This window comes from Manis pentadactyla, chromosome 2 (genome assembly GCF_030020395.1).
Source record: "Manis pentadactyla isolate mManPen7 chromosome 2, mManPen7.hap1, whole genome shotgun sequence".
In the NCBI taxonomy this organism is placed as follows: Eukaryota; Metazoa; Chordata; class Mammalia; order Pholidota; family Manidae; genus Manis; species Manis pentadactyla.
In genome coordinates, this window is record NC_080020.1 from 209,457,342 (window position 1) to 209,479,061 (window position 21,720).

Sequence of the window (21,720 nt, forward strand, 5' to 3'; positions counted from 1 at the left end):
ACCAGGAGGACTTAGACAAATAACAAGGAGAGAAATTTTAGGGTAGGCAGGGTTAACAACTTAAAACAAGATTAGGGCACATGGACAAAATCTGTAAAGCCTTAAGGTGCATGGCCTCACTCACCTAAAACAGAAGTCATGACACTTAAAATAAGCCTGGATAATTCCCACCCATGCCCTTGAATATTAAGACACTTGATGAATCACATCACTTTATCAGCAGTGAAGATAAGCAGGTGCCCTATCCTTCTCTGACCATTTAGGCATGAAAAAATGTCCTTTCACATATTTTGTCTAAAGATAAAGGCTTAATGTGAAGGGGTGTGGAGTGAGGAGGAAGAGAAAGAAGGAGGAAGCAAGAGAAAATCAGAGGCAAAGGATGTCTTTGAAGGATTTATCTTTCTGCTCTACCTCATTCAAAAAAGAAGCTGGCATTATAACATGTCATTTATGAATTATTCATTCATTCAACAAATATTCACTGGTCATCTAGCATGTGCCAGTGACCATTCTAGCCACATTTCTAGCTACTAAACACAACACTTAAAGATTGCATACATCAGGTGGTATATTGCTTTACCTAGACTTCACCACCTAAAGGTTTTTTTCTAAACATAATAAATTGAGTTTACTATAAAATTGCCCCAGCATCATTTCAGATCATGAAAATCCTCCTCACAAAAAATGGACACTGTATCTACCTTCCCCTGCACAGTAGTCCCTCCCACCCCCAGGGATTCTGCCCTTTTGCAGGGGAAGGAACCATCCCATGGCACAAACAGATGCCTTTAAGAGGCAGCCCGTGACATAAGAGCAAAATGGAATACGTGAAAGAGGTATTTGAGAGAAACAGTGGTATAACAATGTCTTATTTGGAAAAAAGGATCTTTCCGATGTAATTAACGTGGGGATTTTTCCTCTTTCAGCTTGATAACAATTGCCATATCTTCTAATTTGTCGAGAGAAGTCAGAAATCTGGAACTTTATATGAAATACCTCCATTTGTAAGCACTGGTAACTAATCCAAAAACTCTTTAAAGTGATGTCATTTGGGCCAAATAAAACACATCCGCCATGGGGCACTTGACCACCATCTTGTGATTTCCCCAGCAGAAGACTCTGCTGGTCTCTAAGCCTCACGAGAGCAGGTGAGCACCTGTCTTTTCCACCATAACTGAAGTTCCAGCTTGCTGCCTTGTACTGTGAATGCTACGTAACTAGAGAACCAAGTGACTTCTCCCTTCTGAATTCCTTGTTATCGGGGTTAATCAGGACTTTGATGAGCATGTTCCAGTCTTCCTGATGTGGCCTCTAATGACTGGCGCTGGTGTCTTTGGAGTGGGGATGACAGCAGTGCCAGACATCTGGCCAGAAATCCAAGCAAGCCAACAACAGTAAGTAGGGGAGATGTTCTCTGAAGAGACATAGAACATTCTTGGGCTTTTTATAGGTCACATGGACAGATATCTGCCCCTACGATGGGAATGTTCTGGTCTTCTCCAAATGTTTGCCCCTGTTTACTAAAGGTGGTGTGAACCTGGCAAAACAACTTTCTCAAGTGTCAGTCTCCTGATCTGTAAAATAGGAGTCATAAATAACAGCTCCCTTCCAGGACGATTGTGATGATAAAATGCACTAATGTATGTCCAACAGGGTTCATTTAGAGGGCTGCGCAGATGGGAACTACAGCGGTGGCTTCCAGTCAGTGCAGCAGCCAAATGCCCCTGTGCTCATGGTGACGTGGAAACTGCCGCCTGGGGTACTCCTGCCGCCCCTCTGCTTTCTCAGCCACGGTTCTTCTTGTGTCCTTGGATCACCCCTGGGGTTTAGAGCCCTTCATGGAGTGACCTGTTTTACTTCCTATATCCTTTTTTATAATATAGGCAGTTTGTCTGTGGGATTTCAAGAATGTTTGCTTGTGTCTAATGTATTTTGGATCTGGTTATTTCTGAAAAACATTCTGAGCTGCTGTTTGACATTGTCACATTTATACCCAAGCCTGTCAGCAAAGATGGCTGTGGATTTAATTTAATCTGTCCATTAGGACCTATATTGCCTGGACTGGAAAAGTGTAAAATAAAACATACTTGGTCATCCAGCTGCCTCTATTCACCATTTTTCTAATTGTTCTTCTTTTTTTTTTTATGAGACTGAAAAAATACAGGGGATTTCCAGTTATTTGCATATACTCAGAATGGTAAAAGTAACTGATAGATCTAAAAATACTATGAAAAGAATCAGACTATTTTGTGTACCATGAAACAGAAAGCGTCAGCTCCTGGTTGTGTGAATTTGGGTCACAGTGGAAAAATGTCTTCTCTGGACCATCCCTGAAAAGGGAGACGATCCAAATCCCAACAGTTTGCTGGTGTCCCCCCTCCCTTTAGGTGCCCAGTGCTGTTCAGGGATCCACGACTACGAGGATAAAATGGCATACCCAGTCCCCACCCTCAGTGCTGGTGTTCTGCAGTTAACTCTCTCTTTACACATCCATGAAGAGGGACAGCGAGGCTATTTCATGTTTACAGATGCAAAAGACTGAATGTAGTGTAACTCACACATTACAGAGTGCATGCCTATCAGAGGAAGAGAGAGAGAGGGTGAGCCCTGAGCTAGGATTCGGATGTTGACCATTTTCAAGGCTTTTGTCCTTTATGAATCTCTTTATTTTGTGAAATTGGAAGGGTCAGGCTGATGTTGCACTTCCTGCTCTGCCCTGTTTCCAACACAGGGTGTTTGTGAGCCCTTACTGAGGAGATGTATGAGAAAAGTGCTGGGAAAACTGTAATCAATTATTAGAGGGAGTTCAAGCACTGCTATACCAGCTATGGCACAGAGCAGTCAGTAATCATTAATTGACTTAAGAATTCTCATCTTCTATCTTCAATCACATATCAGCATCCTCACCTGGGACTGTGTTTAGAGGTAAACAATCATTTCAGGAGAAACCTGACCTCGAGTCTTGGGGCAAATGAATCTTCCCTCAGGATGATGTGCTATGGACGCCCTCGCACGTATTTGGGCAGCCACCGTCAATCATAAGGTTTTAATCCCACATATATGTTCTTCATAAAATGCCCACAGGCCTTTAGTGAAAACTTCATGGGAGTCTCCTACACACTGAGCTTTCTCTTTGCTTGTGGGGAAAGAGGAAGGATCCTGGCTTTTCAGTAGAAACTAGCTGGGTCACTGGGTCTTGGATACAGGACTGTGTCATCCTAAGGAGCTGCTGGGCTGAAACCACAGAATCAAGTTGACACTTGGTTCCTTATTCTCAAGGCTCAACTGTTCCTTACAGCTAGAATCATAGAAGTGTAGAGTTGGAAGAGGAAGAGGCCTCACAAACGAACACAAAACCCTTTAAGAAAAACCCACAGTCAGTGCTAGTGAGGTAAGGGGACAAAGCCAAGTAACTGAAATCAGGGCTCAAAGCTAAATCTCCTGTCTCAGATGCAATATGACACTGCCATTACTGAATATAGAGTCTGGGGGCTTCTAAGTTTTCCTGCAATACCTTTGAAAGAAAGGGAAAGAAAGAGAGACAGAGAAAGGGGGAACTGGCATCCTTTTACATTTTTATTTTCTTCCCAGCAAAAAGCAATTATTTCATAGCTTTTATTTCTAGAGTTCAGATTTTCCAATTGCACCAAAAAGTTTTCACTCAAAATGTTCAGTATTTTTCCAAATATATGTCATGATGTTGCTTGCTGCATTTGGAACTCAAAATTAATTTCCCTACTGCATCACTGTCTGGATCATTTATCTGGATGGGAAATTGCCTAAGTGTAGACCTCTGCTCTGTGACAGTATGCCCCATGTCATGGAGACAGCCAGGACACAGGCGTGTGAGACATACGCCGGTCCGCAGACATCACCTGTGTCTGTGGGTTTGCAGTCTGATCAGGGCTACACTCTGGTCATTTATTCATGGCAACAGATTTACATGGCAAATGATTAATAAATGCAGGTGCCTGGATTGTGGGAGTTTTTTTCTCCCCCAACAGAGAATGTCTGTGTGTTTACTGTTTGTCTCACACTCAATCCCAGGAGATTGGTGTTTCTGTGTGTTGGCCACTTCTGTTTTATACCAAAGGTGCAGCAGGCATTACTGCACACACTTAGGGGTTCTGTTCTTTGGTAAACAATTATGTACTCTAGGAACCATTGGTGAGAAGCTCTAGGAACTGCATTCTTACTCCAGCGTAGCAGTCCCAGCGGATTTAGGCTCTCAGAGCTTCAGAGGGGTTATCGTTTTCATTTTCCATGGCCATTAAAGGAAAATCGTCAATTCGGTGTTGCAGCCAAGTTTCAGATGCCACAGTGATATAAACTCAAACAGGGAAGTTGCTTCTCCCCTTGTTTAAGCAAGAATGAGAGAATTTGGTTATGTTCTTTTCCGCCGACACAGCAACAGCCAATGGAAATGTTCTGGTCTATATACCCACTGTGTCTCACAGTGTGAGGACCTGGAGACCAGCTAAAGGAGGGTGCCACAGGTGCCAAAACATGAATGGTAGGTGAATTTCTTCTGTCTGATCCATACCATTTCTAAATACAGCGTTCAGTTTATCTGTTGAGCTCCTAAATACGCCAGGTACCGTGACAGGGGCTGGGGACATGCAATGAATACAGCAAGCAAGCAATCAAAAACATCAAATTAAAAGTGGTACCTCCTATAGTTAAGAAAGTATAAGGCATGAGAGCAACACATGTGACAGATGCATTACTGCTTTGAGGGAAACAGAGAACATTCCAGAAAGATAGAAGTTTTTGATTTTGAGGTTGTCACAGGGTGAGTAGGGAAGGGATTTTTTCCAAGAAAGTGCAAAGGCCAGGAAGCAAAAGGCAGTAGTTCATGGTGGAAAGTGTAAGAAGGCCAATATTCCTCAGAGGTAGGTGCGATGCAGCATCAGTGGCAACAAACAAGGCTAGACTGACAGTCAGAAAAGGAGACCTGAAGGGCCCCGAATGCCAGGCTAGGAACCGCATCCTGGTGGTTGATGGTGGGGGGCAGGGGGATCACAGAGGGGGTCCTTGCATTACTCCAGGCTTGGAGGACAGCAGCGCAGGGAGGATAAAGAGAAGCAGGTGTGTTGAGGACACTCAGCGGGAGGTGATTAATCAGGTGTGTGTGATGAAGGAGAGTGAGGGACCGAGGACAGGCCTGGAGGGCCTTTCTAAGAACTCCAGAGGCAGGATCCATAGGGGCAGAGACTGGGCTCCTCAGAGCAGAGGGACATTTCTTGGCCCTGAGATTACAGTCTCAAGTCATGCTTGTTATGGGTGGAGGGTTCCCCTTCACCCTTTAAGATTTCTTCCCATCAACTGATCCTGAACTCTTCCTCCCTCGCCTAGTGAATTACTTCCTGCATCCCCTGGGAAGTGAGGTGCAGAAGTGTTATGAGCACAAACCCCAGTCCCGCGGACTCACTGTGAGCAGGTTGATCAAATCCAGGTTGGGTTCTAAGTGGTGAGAGGCATTCTGCAGGGAGACCAGTTCACTCAGGGTAACGGAGAGCTGGTGCATTTTCACAACGTTCACTTTGTTCTCCTCTGTCCAGTCTGGGAAAATGACATGGACTGCTATCAAGTCTTTCAAGTGTACGCCAAGGATGGGGATTTTGAAGCCATCACAGTCAGCAAAGGCCTTGCGGTAATTGCAGTAATTGCCGTTGGAAGAGACCAGCTCCATCATTTCATTCCAGTTCTGGGAACAGATGGAAAAGTACAGTTTTCAAACAGCTTTCCTTGTGCCCTCACGCCCACTCCCAGGACCCTGCAGTGTGTTGCTAGGAAATTCCTTTGTTCCTGAGAGAAGTATCAAGTGCACCAACACTGATGCAGGGAAATACTAACCAGGAAAGAGAAAATTAGGAAAATACTGGGCCTGGCTGAGCTGGACAGCCTGTTCTATTCACTACAAAATGGAAACTGTCCACACCTCTGCCCACCTACTAGGGATGCTGGGATGTTAAACAGCATCATGTATATATAACTATTTCGTAATTCATGGAAATGTTACAGTCCACAAATACAGGCATGTATTGTATTATATGTAAGTAGTATATTAACATTGCCTAGTTGTTCCAAGAAAGTTGCATTCCAGATTAATCTGGAACAGTCTACTGAGGTGTGAGATTGCTGTGTCTTTGGACTCCACCACTAACCAGAAGAAGACAGGTGACCTTAAACAAGTCACTTCACTTTTGGGGGCCTTAGTTTCCTTTTCTGTAAGAAAGAGGAGTTCAAATAAATAATTTTTGGAGACACATTGGTGGTTCCAAACCTCTATGAGCCTACACTGAATTCTTATTCTTTACAGCACTTAAAATGGGTTTTGCTCTTTACTTGAAATTCAGTATAAGGCTAAAGGAAAAATGAAACACTTACATAATGAGCCCCATTATACTTGGGATGGTGCAGTGTTTGAGGCCGGACAGTGGTGCTTCTGTGGCTTACATCCTCCTGTTTATAGGGACAAGTTGCTGTTGGCTGCCTAACGTCAACGAGACCGTCCTAACAGACCCCCACTTGGGTCAGTTTTTTCTTTCTTAAAGCAGCCCCTGTGACTCGGATGGAGCTGTTTCTATGTCCAGGTCTAAGGATGGGTTTTGATTTACCATCATCATAATTCCATCCCTCTGGCTTGTGATTGGTTCAGGAACGCAGAGTTAAGCCAACCAGTTACACTGTGTTCATCTGGCAACTGTTATTGGTCCAGTGGTGGGCATGTGACTAGAGATGGTCCAGTCTGCCTAAAAGGTCTTTAATTCCATGGAGGTAGGGCTGAAGAGGGAAGGTTTCCTTATCTCCAATTTTCATGAATAAGGGAGTATAATTTTCCTATTGTCCCAACAGCCCAGTCAGGAGAGAAGCTGGTCTAATGAAAAACACAAACCAAAACCCAAAAAGTGATACTCAAAGGAAGGCAGGGCAACTGAGTCAGAGCTCTGTTCAGACCAGCCCTGGAGTTGGCCCTGCATCTGGACTCCTAGCTCTGTGAGATGATCCATTTCCTTATTGTTAAGCAATTTCAAGATTAAAAAAAACCTTACAGCTGAAAGTGTCCTTACTGATAACAGCAAAGTACACACTTACAAGGAAATATTTTCACAAGGATGAAATGTTCTTTTTTGATAAATAAGGAAAAATATGTGGTGGTCTAGAAAAAAAAATATGGCAGAAAAAAAGCTCAGTTTGGGAAATGTTCTTTTAAAAACATTTTAAAAAATAAATGTTCTTTTCTCAGTGTTCTTTTAAAAAATATATTTTTGTTCCTGACAACTCAGCTATAAATCTGAGGGGTTTCTATACAAGGCCTACATCCCCTCCTTTTTTTGTATCTTCTGCTGTGTCAAACATAGTGCTATGAATAGAGCATGCATTCAATGACTTCATTTGAGGAAGGGATAATAGGAACAATTTCTGTCTTATTCAACTTGTACTCCCTGTGTTTATCACAGAGTAAGCCCCAAATACATGTTTGTGGAATATCTGCAACTACAGTATGCTGATGGTATTCAAGGATTCTTATTGGGACAGTTTTCAAACAGCTTGCTACCACCTCCAACCTGTTTTTCCAGGTGTTGTGGCTATTCTCTTCCTTTTTTTTTTTTAACTGAGGTATTCTGGATATACAATCTTTTTTTTATTTTTGCTATCATGAATGTACAATTACATGAAGAACATTATGTTTACGAGGCTCCCCCACTTACCAAGTCCCCCCCCACCCCACTACAGTCACTGTCCATCAGTGTAGCAAGATGCTGTATAATCGCCACCTGTCTTCTCTGTGTTGTACAGCCCTCCCTGTACCCCGCCACAACACTATATATGCTAATTGCAATGCCCCTTTTCTTTTTCCCTGTCCTAATCCCTCCCTTCCTACCCATCATCCCCAGTACCTTTCCCTTGGATATACAATCTTATATTAGTTTCAAATATACAACACAGTGGTTCACCAATTACCCACATCATTCAATCCGAACCCCACCTAGTGCAGTTACTATCTTTTAATATAGAAAGATGTTATAGAATCATTGGTTATATTCTCCATGTTGTACTCTCATCCCCATGACCAACTTATATTATGATTGAGAATTTTTAGTTTTAGATTCCACAAATAAGTGAGATCACTTATTGACTTTCTTTCTCTGCCTAGCTTATTTCACATAGCATAATACCCTCTAGGTCCATCCATCTTGTCACAAATAGCAGGATTTATTTCTTTTTTATGGCTGAATAATATTCCATTGCATATATGTACCATTTCTTCTTTATCCATTCATCTATTGATGGATGTTTTGGTTGCTTTCATATCTTGGCTATTGTAAATAATGCATCAGTGAACATAGGGGTCCATATATCTTTTCAAACCAGGGCTTTTGTTTTCTTCGGGTAAATTCCTAGAAGTGGACTACTGGGTTGTGTGGTATTTCTAATTTTAATTTTTTGAGGAATTTCCATACTGCTTTCCACAGCGGCTGAACCAATTTACATTCCCACCAACAGTGTTAGGAGGGTTCCCTTTCTTCCACTTGTTATTTCTTGTCTTTTGGATAGTGGCCATTCTAACTGGTGTGAGGTGATAACTCATTGTGATTTTTCTCAGCATTTCTCTGACGATGAGCATATTTTATTCCTATTTTAGCCCCCATGTCTAACCCACCACTATGTAAGAAGAAAATTTCCGCCATCTGAGCGACACATGTTAGAAGTATCCTACCCATAAACAACTTATGAATGAATTTTTAAATTGGGGATTAGAATTCAATCCACTGTACCTTTGTAACTTCTGAAGAAAGATGAGAATGGGTCTCTTTGAGGCGTGAAATGGAACTATGACTAAGACCTCCTACCACTGCCATCAGGGTATTAAAATTTTTGAGCTGTAGGAGCTTCTGCAATGAAAAATATTAGCATCAGTATTTTGTAACAATTTTTGAATTACTCTGAACTTTCTGAATTACAAGTGAATGCAAGCACAATCTTAATAACAAGGATCAAGAAAAAGTAACATCAATTTAAAATACAGTACAAATGAAATCCACTAGAAAAAATATCAGTCATTTCACAGAAAAATAGCTGCAATAAATTATTCTAAGTATTACCAATTAAAAGCAATCTTTTTACATGAGAGAAGTATGCTTTGTTCATTAGACATTTATGAATAATAGTCCTTTATATTGTGAACCCCAAACTTCCTTAATGACTTCTCTCAATAGAGTGAATAAAAATCTAGCATCCTTTAAGAACCCCAGTCTAACTACCAGACATACATACCTTGGCAACATTGATAAATTTTGTAATGACTTCTGCCCTTTGCTGGGGGGTTGGTTTGCTAAGAACCATCAACTGGACCCACTTAGAAATTCCATTAAATAAAGCAATAGATCTCTCTAAGGTTGGGTTATTCTCCAAGCAGCCGTGGATGACATAGCTCTGGTAATCAGTGAACTAGTAAAAGAAGATTCAGAGACTCTGAATTATAATAGAGTTGTGGCAAAATCAGAATTTAGAATGTTGTATGGAAGAAATAAGATACTGCTTCATGATAACACAGATTTGATTTCACATACATAATGGCATCTTATACATTTAAATACACACACGCCTTTAACATGTTATTTCACTGCATTTCATTTCCCATATGCAGACACACACTGACCACACATTACAGTGTTGGTCAGGGAGGAAGGGACAAGACTCAGAGCTATATTTCAGTGAGTCCCAAATTCACTGGACCATAGATCTACTTGGGGCATTTGCTAAAATACTGGTTTCTGGGAACAGTCAGACCTAAGGGATCAGTATCTCCAGAGGAAGAACCTAAGAATCTCCATTTTCACCCTCTACTGGGCTTTACAATGGACAAGGCAAATTTGCGATATAATGGTATACATTAAAGAAGAGGAAATGAATATAAAAGTAATTATTTTAAGTCAGAATAACTTTGTAAAGTTTTTTCAAGAAAAGAATACTAATTGAAGTAAGGCAGCTCCTTAGCAAAACAGACATATTTTCAGGAAGTCAGCATAGATGTTAGTAAATACATATGAACCTTCTATGGTATAAACAGTGTGGGAGGTGGGGTGGGGGTTCCCTTCCATGGCCTGCCTGCAGGGCACCATTAAGGTTCTCTGCAAATAAGGCGAACTTAGTGAAAAGCATCAGTCTTTCAGAAACCCATATTTCTAACCTCATGTTCTTCTTTGTAAGCAATAATGTAATTCATTCCCAGGCATCATGAAAAAGGGGGAAGAGGAGTGACTGCTCCAGAGCTTGGTGAGACAAAGAACCAGGCTGACTGTGGGCCTTGTGGAAATATTACCATGACAAATGGACAGTGAGTGGGTGGCTAGGAAGAGACCACAGTCAGGAGGAAGAAAAGGGATGCAGAGAAGGAATGCTATCAAGACAGAGTAGGGAAGAAAATTTTAATTCACGATCTCCACCCTGGGAAAGTAACAGCCTGATATTGAGATTCTCCTCAAAGCCTACAATTCTGATTTTCAACATACACCCCTAATTCGGCATTTATGCAAATCAATAAATATTTCATTCAACCTAACCCAAATAAATATTTCTTCCCCCAAATAAAGGGTCTACCCAAATATGTTCACTTGGGAGTAGTCAATGGAGTTCAATAAACCTTGAATGGTTAAATCTCCACTGAGAAGTTCTCCACACAAGAAAACTATGCTTTCAGCCTATGAAAGGAGACATTGAAAATAGCGACAGAAATACAGCTCCTGAGCCATAAAATAAAGACAGGATAATATTTATCTTTGGTTAAAAGGGATTGTTCCTGTGAATTAAGGGCACTTTTCCAGTGGAGTGCAGTGACAAGGCTGCCAATATGAGCGTGAAAACGCGGCTCTTGGGAAAGTTGGCACAGGGGTTGTTATCCTTGGAAGAATGAATGTCAGTTTCTTACTGAGATCCTTCTAAAAGATTTATGCTCCAGAAAAGTGAGGTGCTCGGCCAATTCAATGGGCTCCAGATGGTCAAACAGCAGACAGGCCTTTCCCTTCTTGGATACTTTTTTCCTTTGTGTGACTCTTCTCATCCAGTCATAGGAAGGACTGTAAAGAGGACAAATCTGGTCAATGTGCTGAAAGCCCATTTCACTCAATGGACGTTATTAACCTACTGATTCGGTAACTCTTGGCCCGCTTCCAGGGTCTTGAGCAAAATACATGCCCTGTCCTTGGTATTCAAAGAGAAAACCACTTCCCATTGCCAACAGAACATAGATGTCAAGTTGTTTTTCCAGAGAGGGTGGGTTTGCACTGATCCATCTAGAATCTCTCACTTAGTCTTTTCTGTGACCAGTAATGTTCATATAATAGGGCCCAGCATATAAATTTGGCAGTCTATCAATATATATATAGTGATTTATGGCACATGGAAACCCCTAGAAGCTGGTTCTCACACTGCATCAACATATGGGTTATCTGAAAAGCTTGTTACAAAGACAGAAGCCTGGACCTCTTGGCCAGAAATTCTGATTGAAGATGAATAATCTGTATTTTTAACAATATCCCTAATGATTCCTGGATCACTCACTGTTGATCACTCTTGAAGAAGTATTTTAGGAAAACAGACTAGAATACGAATGCCTAGGACACATGAGCATATATTTGCAAGGTGGATAACTATGATCAGGGTCCTAAAATAGTTTTCACCATGCAAAGTTAACTAGTTGATATGAAACAAAAGCCTCATTATCACCAACTTCCTAATACCTGAGCTAATCAGTTTATGGCACAACTACAAGTGGTCAGGGCATAGGAGACATAAACTAGATCCAGGAACTGAGTATCTATTTGTGCCAAATGCTTCCACATGCTATCTCATGTATTGTTGGATGCTTATAATGGCCCCATGAGAAAGGTACTATCCCTATTTCACAAATAAAGAAATTGAAACGTGGAGAGAAGAGCTATGTCCAATGGCCCCGGCCCACTGAAACAAGGCTTCCCCCAGAGAGGCACACTTGGAAACCGAAATGGCGTGAATGGAGGCCAAGTAGGGTCATCAGTATTCTCTCCCCCTAACAGAGGACTCATCATGTTTGAAAGGGGCTTGCATCCCTCTTACATGCTGGATATGTCGATGAGGCTGATGTGTTTTTCATATCCTAGTTGACTAGCCACTTCCCGGAATTCCTCAGTCATACGGATCAAACCAAGGTCCAAATTGAACTCTGCAGGAAACTTCAGAATCCAGTACCTGAAAGGTATCATATATTTTTCACAACTGGAAGATTTCAAACTAGACTCCATGGAAAGCATTGTATCATTTTATACATTACATTTAACAATGAATCCAGGACCATATATGTCAAATTAGCAATCCCCTATCCCCCATCTATCACACTGGGTTTCTCTCCCCTCCTGCAACCAAGGACCCTAGTTTTTCCCTCCCCCACTGAGCCTCTCTTTCTGAGTTTCTGGAACCACAGCTGAGAGGAATCCCTTCTCCTAATTCACAGCAAACAGGTGGGAATGTGTATGGTGAAGAAATAGGAAAATATGAATTCCCTCTCTCTAAGAGCTGGTTTCATTCCCTAATCACATCTACCACTGCTTGACCTCTAGTCCAAAAAAAGAGAGAGAGATAAATTCTACCCCCAGAACAGAGGAGGACTAATTTTAACAAAATCAATGAAAGAGGGATCTGAGTCCATTCTGTCACAAAGCTAGGTCTACTGCTTGGGTAAAGGGAAATTATCAACAATTCCAAAAACAGAAACTATAAGACAATTAAATTTGTAAGTACATTTACCTCATGAAGTAGCAGATCTTTAATCGAAATTCATCACAGCTTTCTCCACTGGCATTTCGATACGTATACTAGTTAAAGAAAAAAATCCTTGCATCTGGTTTCCTTTGCACATACCTGCAGCTGTCTGATCAATTTAGATAAATACCTAATAAGAGGGCCATCCTAGGGACATATGAGTTACGGGGATGTTCAAACGGGGAGACAAGAGGGTTTTGAAGATGTCAGCACTGAATAACTAAAACAACATATTATCACTCTGGGATATATTTTTTTGTCTGGAAGAGAAGCATTTATAAAAGTAGTTTTACCTTTCTGAGCACTTACCAAGGGATGCCTGTCAACTGTAATGATATACTACGACTATAGATAAACCAACCATAACTGAAGTACCATTTTAGTAGAAAGGATTTTGTATTTAGGATCGATGCCTTATATAAGTACTTTACTTTCTTTAGTATTTGAAAATGTTATTGTCAGTTATATGAATCCGTAAGTTGTGCTATAATTTATTCTCAAGTCTATTTATTTACAGCCTTTTTAACAAATATTAATTGAGCTCCTGCTATATGCTGGGCACTGTGGATATGCAAAGAGCAAAGAATCCAAAGTGAGGAAAATGTAAGGAAATGTTGATTCACAGGCAGTATCAACTTTTGTACAATCTGTGCTTTCACATATTGAACTTCGCAGTGCCCAGATATGCCTTTTTTTCTTGTTTTGTATATCAGCAGACATACTAATGACAAGAAGGCTGTGTGTGGGCACGTTCTTTGGACAGTGTTTCGATCCCGAGGAGGGATGGGGCTGGACTGAGTCAATTCCCTCTGTCCCTCCCTAAGCGCTACCTGCAATAATGGGACCTGTGGATACCTTGGACCAGTGGTGACTCAGATCTCACTCACTTTCTGGGACCTCTGTTCGGTGTGAATGTCCCTTTACCCTCTCTAATATCCCCTTCTTCCCTGAGGTTGTGGGGAAGAAGAACAGAGGCAGCGAAAAGTGGAAAGGCCTAAAGCGAGCAGATGGAAGCCCCATTTGGCCCAAACAACACTCAGCAGACCCTCCGTCCCTCTGGCTCCCCCTGCCCCGTAAGGCCTCTTACTTGTCTGCAGTGGCCCTGCCCCGCAGCTTGAAGCAGGCAGAGACTGTAGGAACCAACACGAGCCATTACTTAGTAAACAGATCTCAGGGAATAAAACCTCCTTAGAACGTGGGACTGGCCATTTTCAGTCATTTGTCTTCCAACTCCCTTTCAGGACTGCACTGTGTACACCAAAGGGTGCATTGCTGGAAGCCCTGATCACAGAATGGGGTCTCCAACTCATCTTTTTTCTCTTGTGTCTGAAGGAAATCTAAATTTAATGTCAATCAACAAATTACAATAAACCTGCTAGAATGTACTTTGGGTCTTGCCAGCAACGGAAGATGTAAAAACTTAGGTGCTGTTTGTGTCTGAGAAAGATCGTATAATTTTGGCTGGCATTTCCATATGTTTAATCTGTATCCTCGAGTCCACCATTTTGCCATCCTACAAGGAATAAATTAGGTTTGAATCAGTGTTAAATACTCTTTCATTACACTAACAGTAGAACTGTTGTTCCTACAGCTCCTGTTTCATTTTATATCTACTGATTATTTTCAAGAAGAGCCAAAACATCCAGATGGATAGTCAACTATCTGGTCCATCACCCAGATGTTTTGTCTAGACATCTATATATATTCACAAAATGGCTGGCTAACTGACTGAAGACTGTTTATTCATCTTAATTTACTGGCTTTGGTTAGACACTCTATCTAAATACAGAACTTGATTTATGATTGTAAAAATTACACGGTAGTTGAAAAGATATATGCAGAGAAGTTTTTCTGCCAATTCAGTGGAAGATAAATACCATCGGTGCATCAGTAGAACTATTCTTGGCAGATAACTATTATTCAGCTCTCCGTTGTCATCTGTTAAAAAAGTGAAATAAAATGAGGAGTGAGAAGAAAACATTATACCTCTTCTCTTTTTCTAACATTAGTAGAAAAATATTAGTGTCAAAAATTTCTTGTAGACTGTTCCATTCCATTGGTATTTTTTTGCAAGTTAAGTGGATTGGTCTCACTCTCCCTCTGCTTTAGAGTTACCAGATTATCAAATAAAAACACAGAACACTTAGTTAACTTTGAATTAAGGTAAACTACAAGTAATTTTTTAGTACATGTATGTCTTTTTAGTATATGGTACAAGTAGGACATAATTAGACTAAAAATGTGGTGTATCTCAAATTCAAATTTAACTGATGTTCTTGTGTTTTATCTGGCAAACCTATTCTGATTAAACTCTTCCTATGGCAATTAATTCAACAAATTAATCCTTTGTGATTCTATTTGTGCAAGGAATAATCCAAAATGCTAACGTGGATACAAAAATAACATAAAAAGCACACAGCTGTAGGGGCTCTCTTGTTCCCTCCTGGCGTGAGCCAGGAGCTCTGTCCTCTCACTTTACCACTAAATAAAAGCCTCTACCTGGCTCTCCCTCCCCCCACCAAAAAGGCATACAGCTGTAAAGTCTATAATCTAGTAGGAGGTATAAGACACATATGCAAATAGAGAATGCAGCAGACTATGCCACCCACATGTGTCTAAGCCAGAAGACCAGGACACGATCATAACAGCCTATACCTGTGCCAGAAGAAAGTTACAAAGGGCTGTAGGAAGGTAGAGGAAGCAATCAGCATTCCTGACAGGGGAGATTAGGAATGGCGTTAGGAACATCTGAGATGACATCTGAGATGGGCCCTGAAGGGAAATCTCAGTGAAGGAGTATGATAAATGCATGGAGGTGGAAAGATGCAGGGAATATTCCAGAAACATTAAGTATGACTGGGTATTACCTGTGGGCAATAAAGGGAATGAAATGCAGAGAGCAGTGATACTGGGGAGAAAAACTGGGATCAAGCAAAAAAGACTTAGATACCAAGTTATGGAGATGGAATTCTGTTCCACAGTAACACTTGCATCTGAATAGAGGGAAGTAATAGTATCAAGATATACAAAAGGTAGAAAAGACTCATACCAAACATCTCAATGCAAGTGCTTAGCAGTTCATCTAATGTTGCAGCTTTCCCAAGTCCACTTGACCCCATGGTTATTTAGCCGTTGTCAAAAAACTAGAGACATTCTTGGCATCAGACAGACCATCTTCATAATCATGCAAGTTGGTGATGTTTGCACCTAGCAGTGGTCTCTGTCCTCAGTTATGCCTCAAGGCACTAAAGAAACAAGAAGAGAAAGTTATTAGACTGGAGTTCCTGTTAACTCACTACTTTCCTACTGAAAAGATTGTGACTTCCATTGACTGTGTCTTTCTACTAGAAAAGTATCAAAGTGACAGAAATAATACAACCACCATGATGGCAAAATACTTGTGGAGGTGTCCCTTAGCATGCATGGCGCTCTGTGCCCACGGAGATGTTCCCTGTTGAATGCCATCCCATGTTGCAGCTGAAATTATTTTGATACAGTATATTACACTTTCTTCATTTTCTTAAATGATATGACACACAAGAATATTATAAAAATTACTTAATATTAATACAACTATATAGGGGGAGAAAAATTTCAAAGTACAAATATATTTATGAACATTATCCCCAGTGATCATATAAATGTTCAATAACTGGTAAAAAAAATCTTATGTGCTTAACTTCTCTCATAGTAACAGTATTACTATTAGTAGTAAAAATATTAATAAAAATCTATTGACTACCCATATTATGTGCCAGGTACCATACCAAATGCATTACACATATCACTCAACTTGACCATCATAACAAAACTATGAGGTAGTAATTTTGTTCCCAGTTTACAGATGAGATCATGGGATTCATAGAGATTCAGCGCCTAGTCCAAAACCACACAGCTGCTAAGGCCTAGAATCAGAACTTCTTTATAAAATAAGCTTTTGGTCTCCCTTTTCCCCTTTTATTGCTCTCCCAAGTCATAAATTGTCATAATTTTGCCCCCAGTCTAGTGTGAAGAATATCACTCCTCCACACCATCTCAGAATGAGGGCATAAACCAGATTATCTGTCACAGAGGAAGAAGGAAAATGTGGGGGTAACAACTGTCCCATTCCACCATGGGGAAAATGAGACTGGAAACAACCTCTCAGGGCTGCTTCTACTGAAAGCATCTCTGTTGGAGACAAACCAGCACTTTGTTTTGAAGAACAAGATCCACACAGGGCTTAGAGAGGTCAGGAGGCCTTCATGATATAACACAGTCATCCACTCTGGGCAGTTAAGTAGGTAAATGTGGCCATTCGGAATTCATCTCTTAAACTGTTTGAAGTCAATGTCTATTGTACTCCCAAAATTTATTTATTCAACTGCTAATCAATGAGCACCTGACAAATGCTAGGCGCTGGGCTAGACATTGAGGCTACCAACTTGAGCCAATCGCTGTCTTGTCCCTGCCTTCAATGGGCTCAGTGTCAACTTCAGAAAGCAAACACATGAACGAATAGAAAAAAAACTAATATCCCTGTGCACGGTTGTGAGACCACTGAAGAGTATCATTTAAGAGAGTCTGTTCACCAGGCATGTAGTTCAGGAAGAAAAATGTTTACTGTGTATTATTTCTGTGTAATAAATTACCACCATGCTGATACTCGGTGCCGAAGGTGCCGCTCTTAGAGCATAAAAAGAAGGGCTATTTCACATGTGCAATAAAAATAATGGAAACACTGGACCAGTGTGCTCTCCCATTTCTGCTGCTCAAATGGTTTGTGAAAAGGAAGTATAAAGTTGTCTGGAACCAACTCTTTCACATCTCTTAACCAAGTTACCTTATCAGGAGGGCCTTCCCTCACCACCCTCCTTAAAACAGCACTCTTTCCATACCCACCTCCCATTTGGCTTGCCCTACCTTGCTTCCTGGACTTATTTTTCTTTGTAACACTTATCCCCATCTGACATACTATGTATTTTCACTGTTTACTTGTTTTTTAATCTCTCTTACGTAATTAATATCAGCTCCACGAATGCAGGAATTTTGTGTTGTTCTCTGGTTTACTTCCCAACTCCTAAGATTTTGCCTCTTACATAGAAGATGCTCAAAAAATACAAAGTTTGTCTTTGAATATGTGCATAGTTGTATGAATGTGTACTGTAAATTTTTAAGAGGTTATTTTTTAATTTGTTTTACCAGTTTAAATCAGTTTTTAGTAAACATCGCTGGGACAGAAGTTGCTGACAGCTTCCTGCACTTAATAGGCTCTGCCTATATTCAAAAGAAGAACTTGGTGTCTCTTTTAGGACATTTTAGGGCAACACTTCCTTGATTTCCCTAATGAAAGGTCTGCCAATCCCATTAAAAGTCAAGATTGGACAATTGACAAATTTGATTACTACTATGTATATACAGACATTTTTTTTAAATCTTGTTATTTCTTGTTACTGAATAGGAAATATATCACTTAGAACCAAAGGGCCTAGATTAACTAAACTAGTTTTTCAGGTCAAAACCAAAATTATGCGGCTGATCTGTTTGGGGAAAAGTATCGATCATCCACAAGGGTTCAGAAATAAGCTTGTACCGAAGACCTATCCCCAAGTTTGGAGTTATATTTGTGATCTGTAACGAAGCCAGGACGTGAGAGCCAGGTGGGCTGGGCTATCCGGCTCCCACCTGTTTCTACCATCAGATGTGTCTGTGTCCCTGCTTAGTGTTCTGTTGCCTGCCCATGTACCTGAGATCTCATTTCATATGCATATTGTGGATATTATGGTGTCTACCACTCCTTTTTCAACAGTAAAGCTTCTTTATTGTAAAAGCAATATATATTCATCATTTAAAAAAGGACAATAAGGAAAAAGGAAAGGCAAAAGTTACCCGTAACTATTATTAATATCATGGAATTTTTCTTTCTCTAGGCATATTTATTTTGGTGACTTTCTTACATAATCTAAAATAGTTTAAAGAAATACCTGTTGGTTTCACACAGATAGATATCTAGGTCTGAAAGAATTTTAAGGGCAGTTATCATCACTGACAAGGCACTGGGGATATAGGCTGCAGAATGGGTTTATTCAACTTGAATAATAAGTACTTTGGAGAACCTGATACAAGGACAGAAAGAAATCCTCAGAGCTGAGGAACAGAAACCCCAAAGATTCCATATTGTGTTAAAGCATTTCCAAAAATACAATTGGCTTTTGAGATTTTTGTCTAAACTTCACCCACAAAGTCAATTAAAAAGAGAAAAAACTCAAAATAGTTATTTGGTGACATGATGTGTTTTAAATTGAGTCATTTTGTTTAAAATTCAGCCTATTAGAAACCCATGAATGTGTCCAAATAAAATGTATACACATAGCGTAACCTACTCTTTTAGTCCAAATACACTTATCTCAGTGGATTACTCATTACGAATTTCCAAACACCAACTCTGAAAAGTTAGTAAATCTCTAAAACAGTTTGTTGTTGGGGATCATCGAACTCTGACTCTCAGCCGCTCCTGATGGTCTCAACATGAATGTCAGTGTCATTTTAGGACTTGCTTTAGTGTTGATAGATACTCTCTGGCTGCAGTGAAAATGATTTTTTTTTTTTTTGCTCCCCAGCATAGATATTTTCTCACAAGTCTGAAAAGGACATAATAAGCCAAAATTTTCCTAGGGCTTGAACTATTTTTAAGAAAGAAGTTCTCACTTCTGAAGGGCAATAGAGTTCTTTTGGGTGTGATTTCCAAAGTTTGTATGGTGTGTGGGTAAGTTCATGCAGCAAGAAGACTTTCATTAACATAACTGGTGAAGACTGTATCCAAAAAAATCCTTTTGAGTTTTGCCTGAACAATAAGAACTATGCTCCTAATTTTAGAAATAGTAAATAAGAGCCAATTCCATCCAACCATCCATTAACAGATATAAATTAGCACCCCAGGTTCTTGACTCAGAATGTTAAGTTTTTAAAAATTGATTTAAACATTAGATAAACAAATGGGGAAAGTCTTACTTATCTCTGAGTAAAGTGCCATTAAGGCTGCTTACTTTACTCGATTGTTTAAGCAGTGAGGAAGCATAAGATGTACCTACCGTGTGTCCTGCAAAACAGGGGCTGCTTGGGGAGGACATCTCCCTTTGCCCCCACTACCTCTCCCCTTCCAGCATTTAAAGGCTTCTGAGTTGAGGACTTAAGGTGAAGTAGAGGACCAGTGTATATAATGACAGGAAGAGAGATTTTAGTTTAGACAAGGAAAAAGGAAATAGAAAACACGCTGTGACTCTAGAGCTTCAGGTGTGAGGCAGATGGCCTCATAGCAATGGACTTCCATTCCTAAAAATTCTCAAGCCAAAGTAAGGTAATGACTGTCAGAGATGCTGTAGATGAAATTCCCAGACAGTGTCTAGGAAGCATTCCAAAGTGACCGGGAAGACTGCTCCTGGCTCTAGGATGGCAGGGTTTGTAAGGTGAAATATTATATCTAGAAAGTATTCAACAGATAGTTTTGAAATGATGTTGGCCATAGGAACGCTTCCACAGGCAATCTTGTCTAAATAGCATTATCTGTACTGCAAGAAAAAAACAAACAAAAAAACCTTTGAAGACCCTTTCCTCTATAAAGGCAGATATTGTCTTTATATATAAATGACCAAATACATGTTTTCACATTCTTGTGACCTTCATAAAGAGACAATGCCCACTCCCTTTGTGAGGATGAGTGATAATCATTACAAACCTTCAATCCCTAAGGATTAGCAGCTAAAGTGTCAACATTTGTTGCTCTGGCAACATTGGAGCTCAATCCCTCTTTTTCACCATGGAATTGAAATTTTAAAAGTGCTGTGATTATATTCTCTGAGACTTCATAGGAGAATCAAGATGACTGAGTTCAATAAGAGAAATAATTACCTTACAGAGTTTTGCCATAAATTTATTTGACAAATACATCCTGAGGCTCTATTAGACATCAGATACTAAGACATCAGGTACCAGTACTAGAATGGCTGGTAGAGGAGGTTGGGGATGAGCAGAGAGCTGCATAAACTGGTAAGCGAGATAGACACAATTCTTGTCTTTACAGTCTAGCAAAGAATTAAACAAGTAATTACAATAAAGTATCCTATTAAGTGGCAGGCACTAATTTAGTCTAGGAACCAGAAGAGTCTTAGCTAGGCAAAGAATTGGTGGAAAGATGGCAGTTATGAAAAATTGAAAGATATTTAGAATGACTGAAATAGTAAATGTGGCAAGACATGAGTCTAAAAAGTCAGAAAGAGTAGCTCAAGAACAGAATGGTAAACCATATTAAGGAGTGTGGACTTTACCTGAAAGGCAATGGGAAAAGACTGTTTTAAAGATGAGTAGGAGGGTGCTATGATCATATTTGGATTTTAAGGATCCCTGTAGATGCAGTATGGAGAAGAGATTAGTAAAGACCCACTCTGATGATGGAGAAACCAGTTAGTAGTCAATTATCACCATCCAGGCACAAGATGATGGTTATCTAAACCAGTGTGTGGCAGTGGAGCTGGAGAGGTGTGGTCAGTTACAGAATATATTTTGAAGATAGATCCAGTGAGATTTGCTTGTTCATTGACTACGCATAATGAGCAGGAAGGAGGAATCAGGGATAATTTCCAGATTTCTATCTAGACATTTTGCTGGATTATGGGACTTCTCCCTGGGTCTGAAAAATTGAGGGGATGAGGAAAGAGTAGGAATATGGGCAAATGATGAGTTCACTTTTAGATGTGTTGTATTACAGATGTCTGAGACATTCAGCGGGAAATGTTGAGTTAGCTTCTGGGTATTGTTATAGACTTATGAGTTGACACCTGAGTGTGTTTAAGGGTAAGAATCAAATGAAAGGGAAATTTAAGGATAGGAGAAAGATAATGAAACCCATATAATAAGGTCCCTGGGAAGACAAGAGGGATG

General features: G+C 40.2%; 1 protein-coding gene across 2 annotated transcripts in view; it reads right to left on the minus strand.

The window, feature by feature from the left end:
• The window catches only part of RASGRP3 (RAS guanyl releasing protein 3), a 40,452-nt gene extending 21,574 nt beyond the window's left edge, over positions 1-18,878 (minus strand). Inside the window, exons 1-9 of one of the 2 annotated variants that reach the window (XM_036931615.2) lie at positions 18,768-18,878; positions 15,854-16,049; positions 14,640-14,742; positions 12,790-12,852; positions 12,103-12,234; positions 10,937-11,084; positions 9,283-9,456; positions 8,784-8,900; positions 5,432-5,707 (exon numbers count right to left, since the gene is read on the minus strand). In XM_036931615.2, the coding sequence (XP_036787510.2) occupies positions 5,432-5,707; positions 8,784-8,900; positions 9,283-9,456; positions 10,937-11,084; positions 12,103-12,234; positions 12,790-12,852; positions 14,640-14,742; positions 15,854-15,923 (1,083 nt within the window). In that variant the 5' untranslated portion in view covers positions 15,924-16,049; positions 18,768-18,878. Of the gene's footprint in view, positions 1-5,431; positions 5,708-8,783; positions 8,901-9,282; positions 9,457-10,936; positions 11,085-12,102; positions 12,235-12,789; positions 12,893-14,639; positions 14,743-15,853; positions 16,050-18,767 lie in introns of those variants that run through there. The other variant, XM_036931614.2, reaches the window with a different exon arrangement.
• Positions 18,879-21,720: the final 2,842 nt, after the last annotated feature.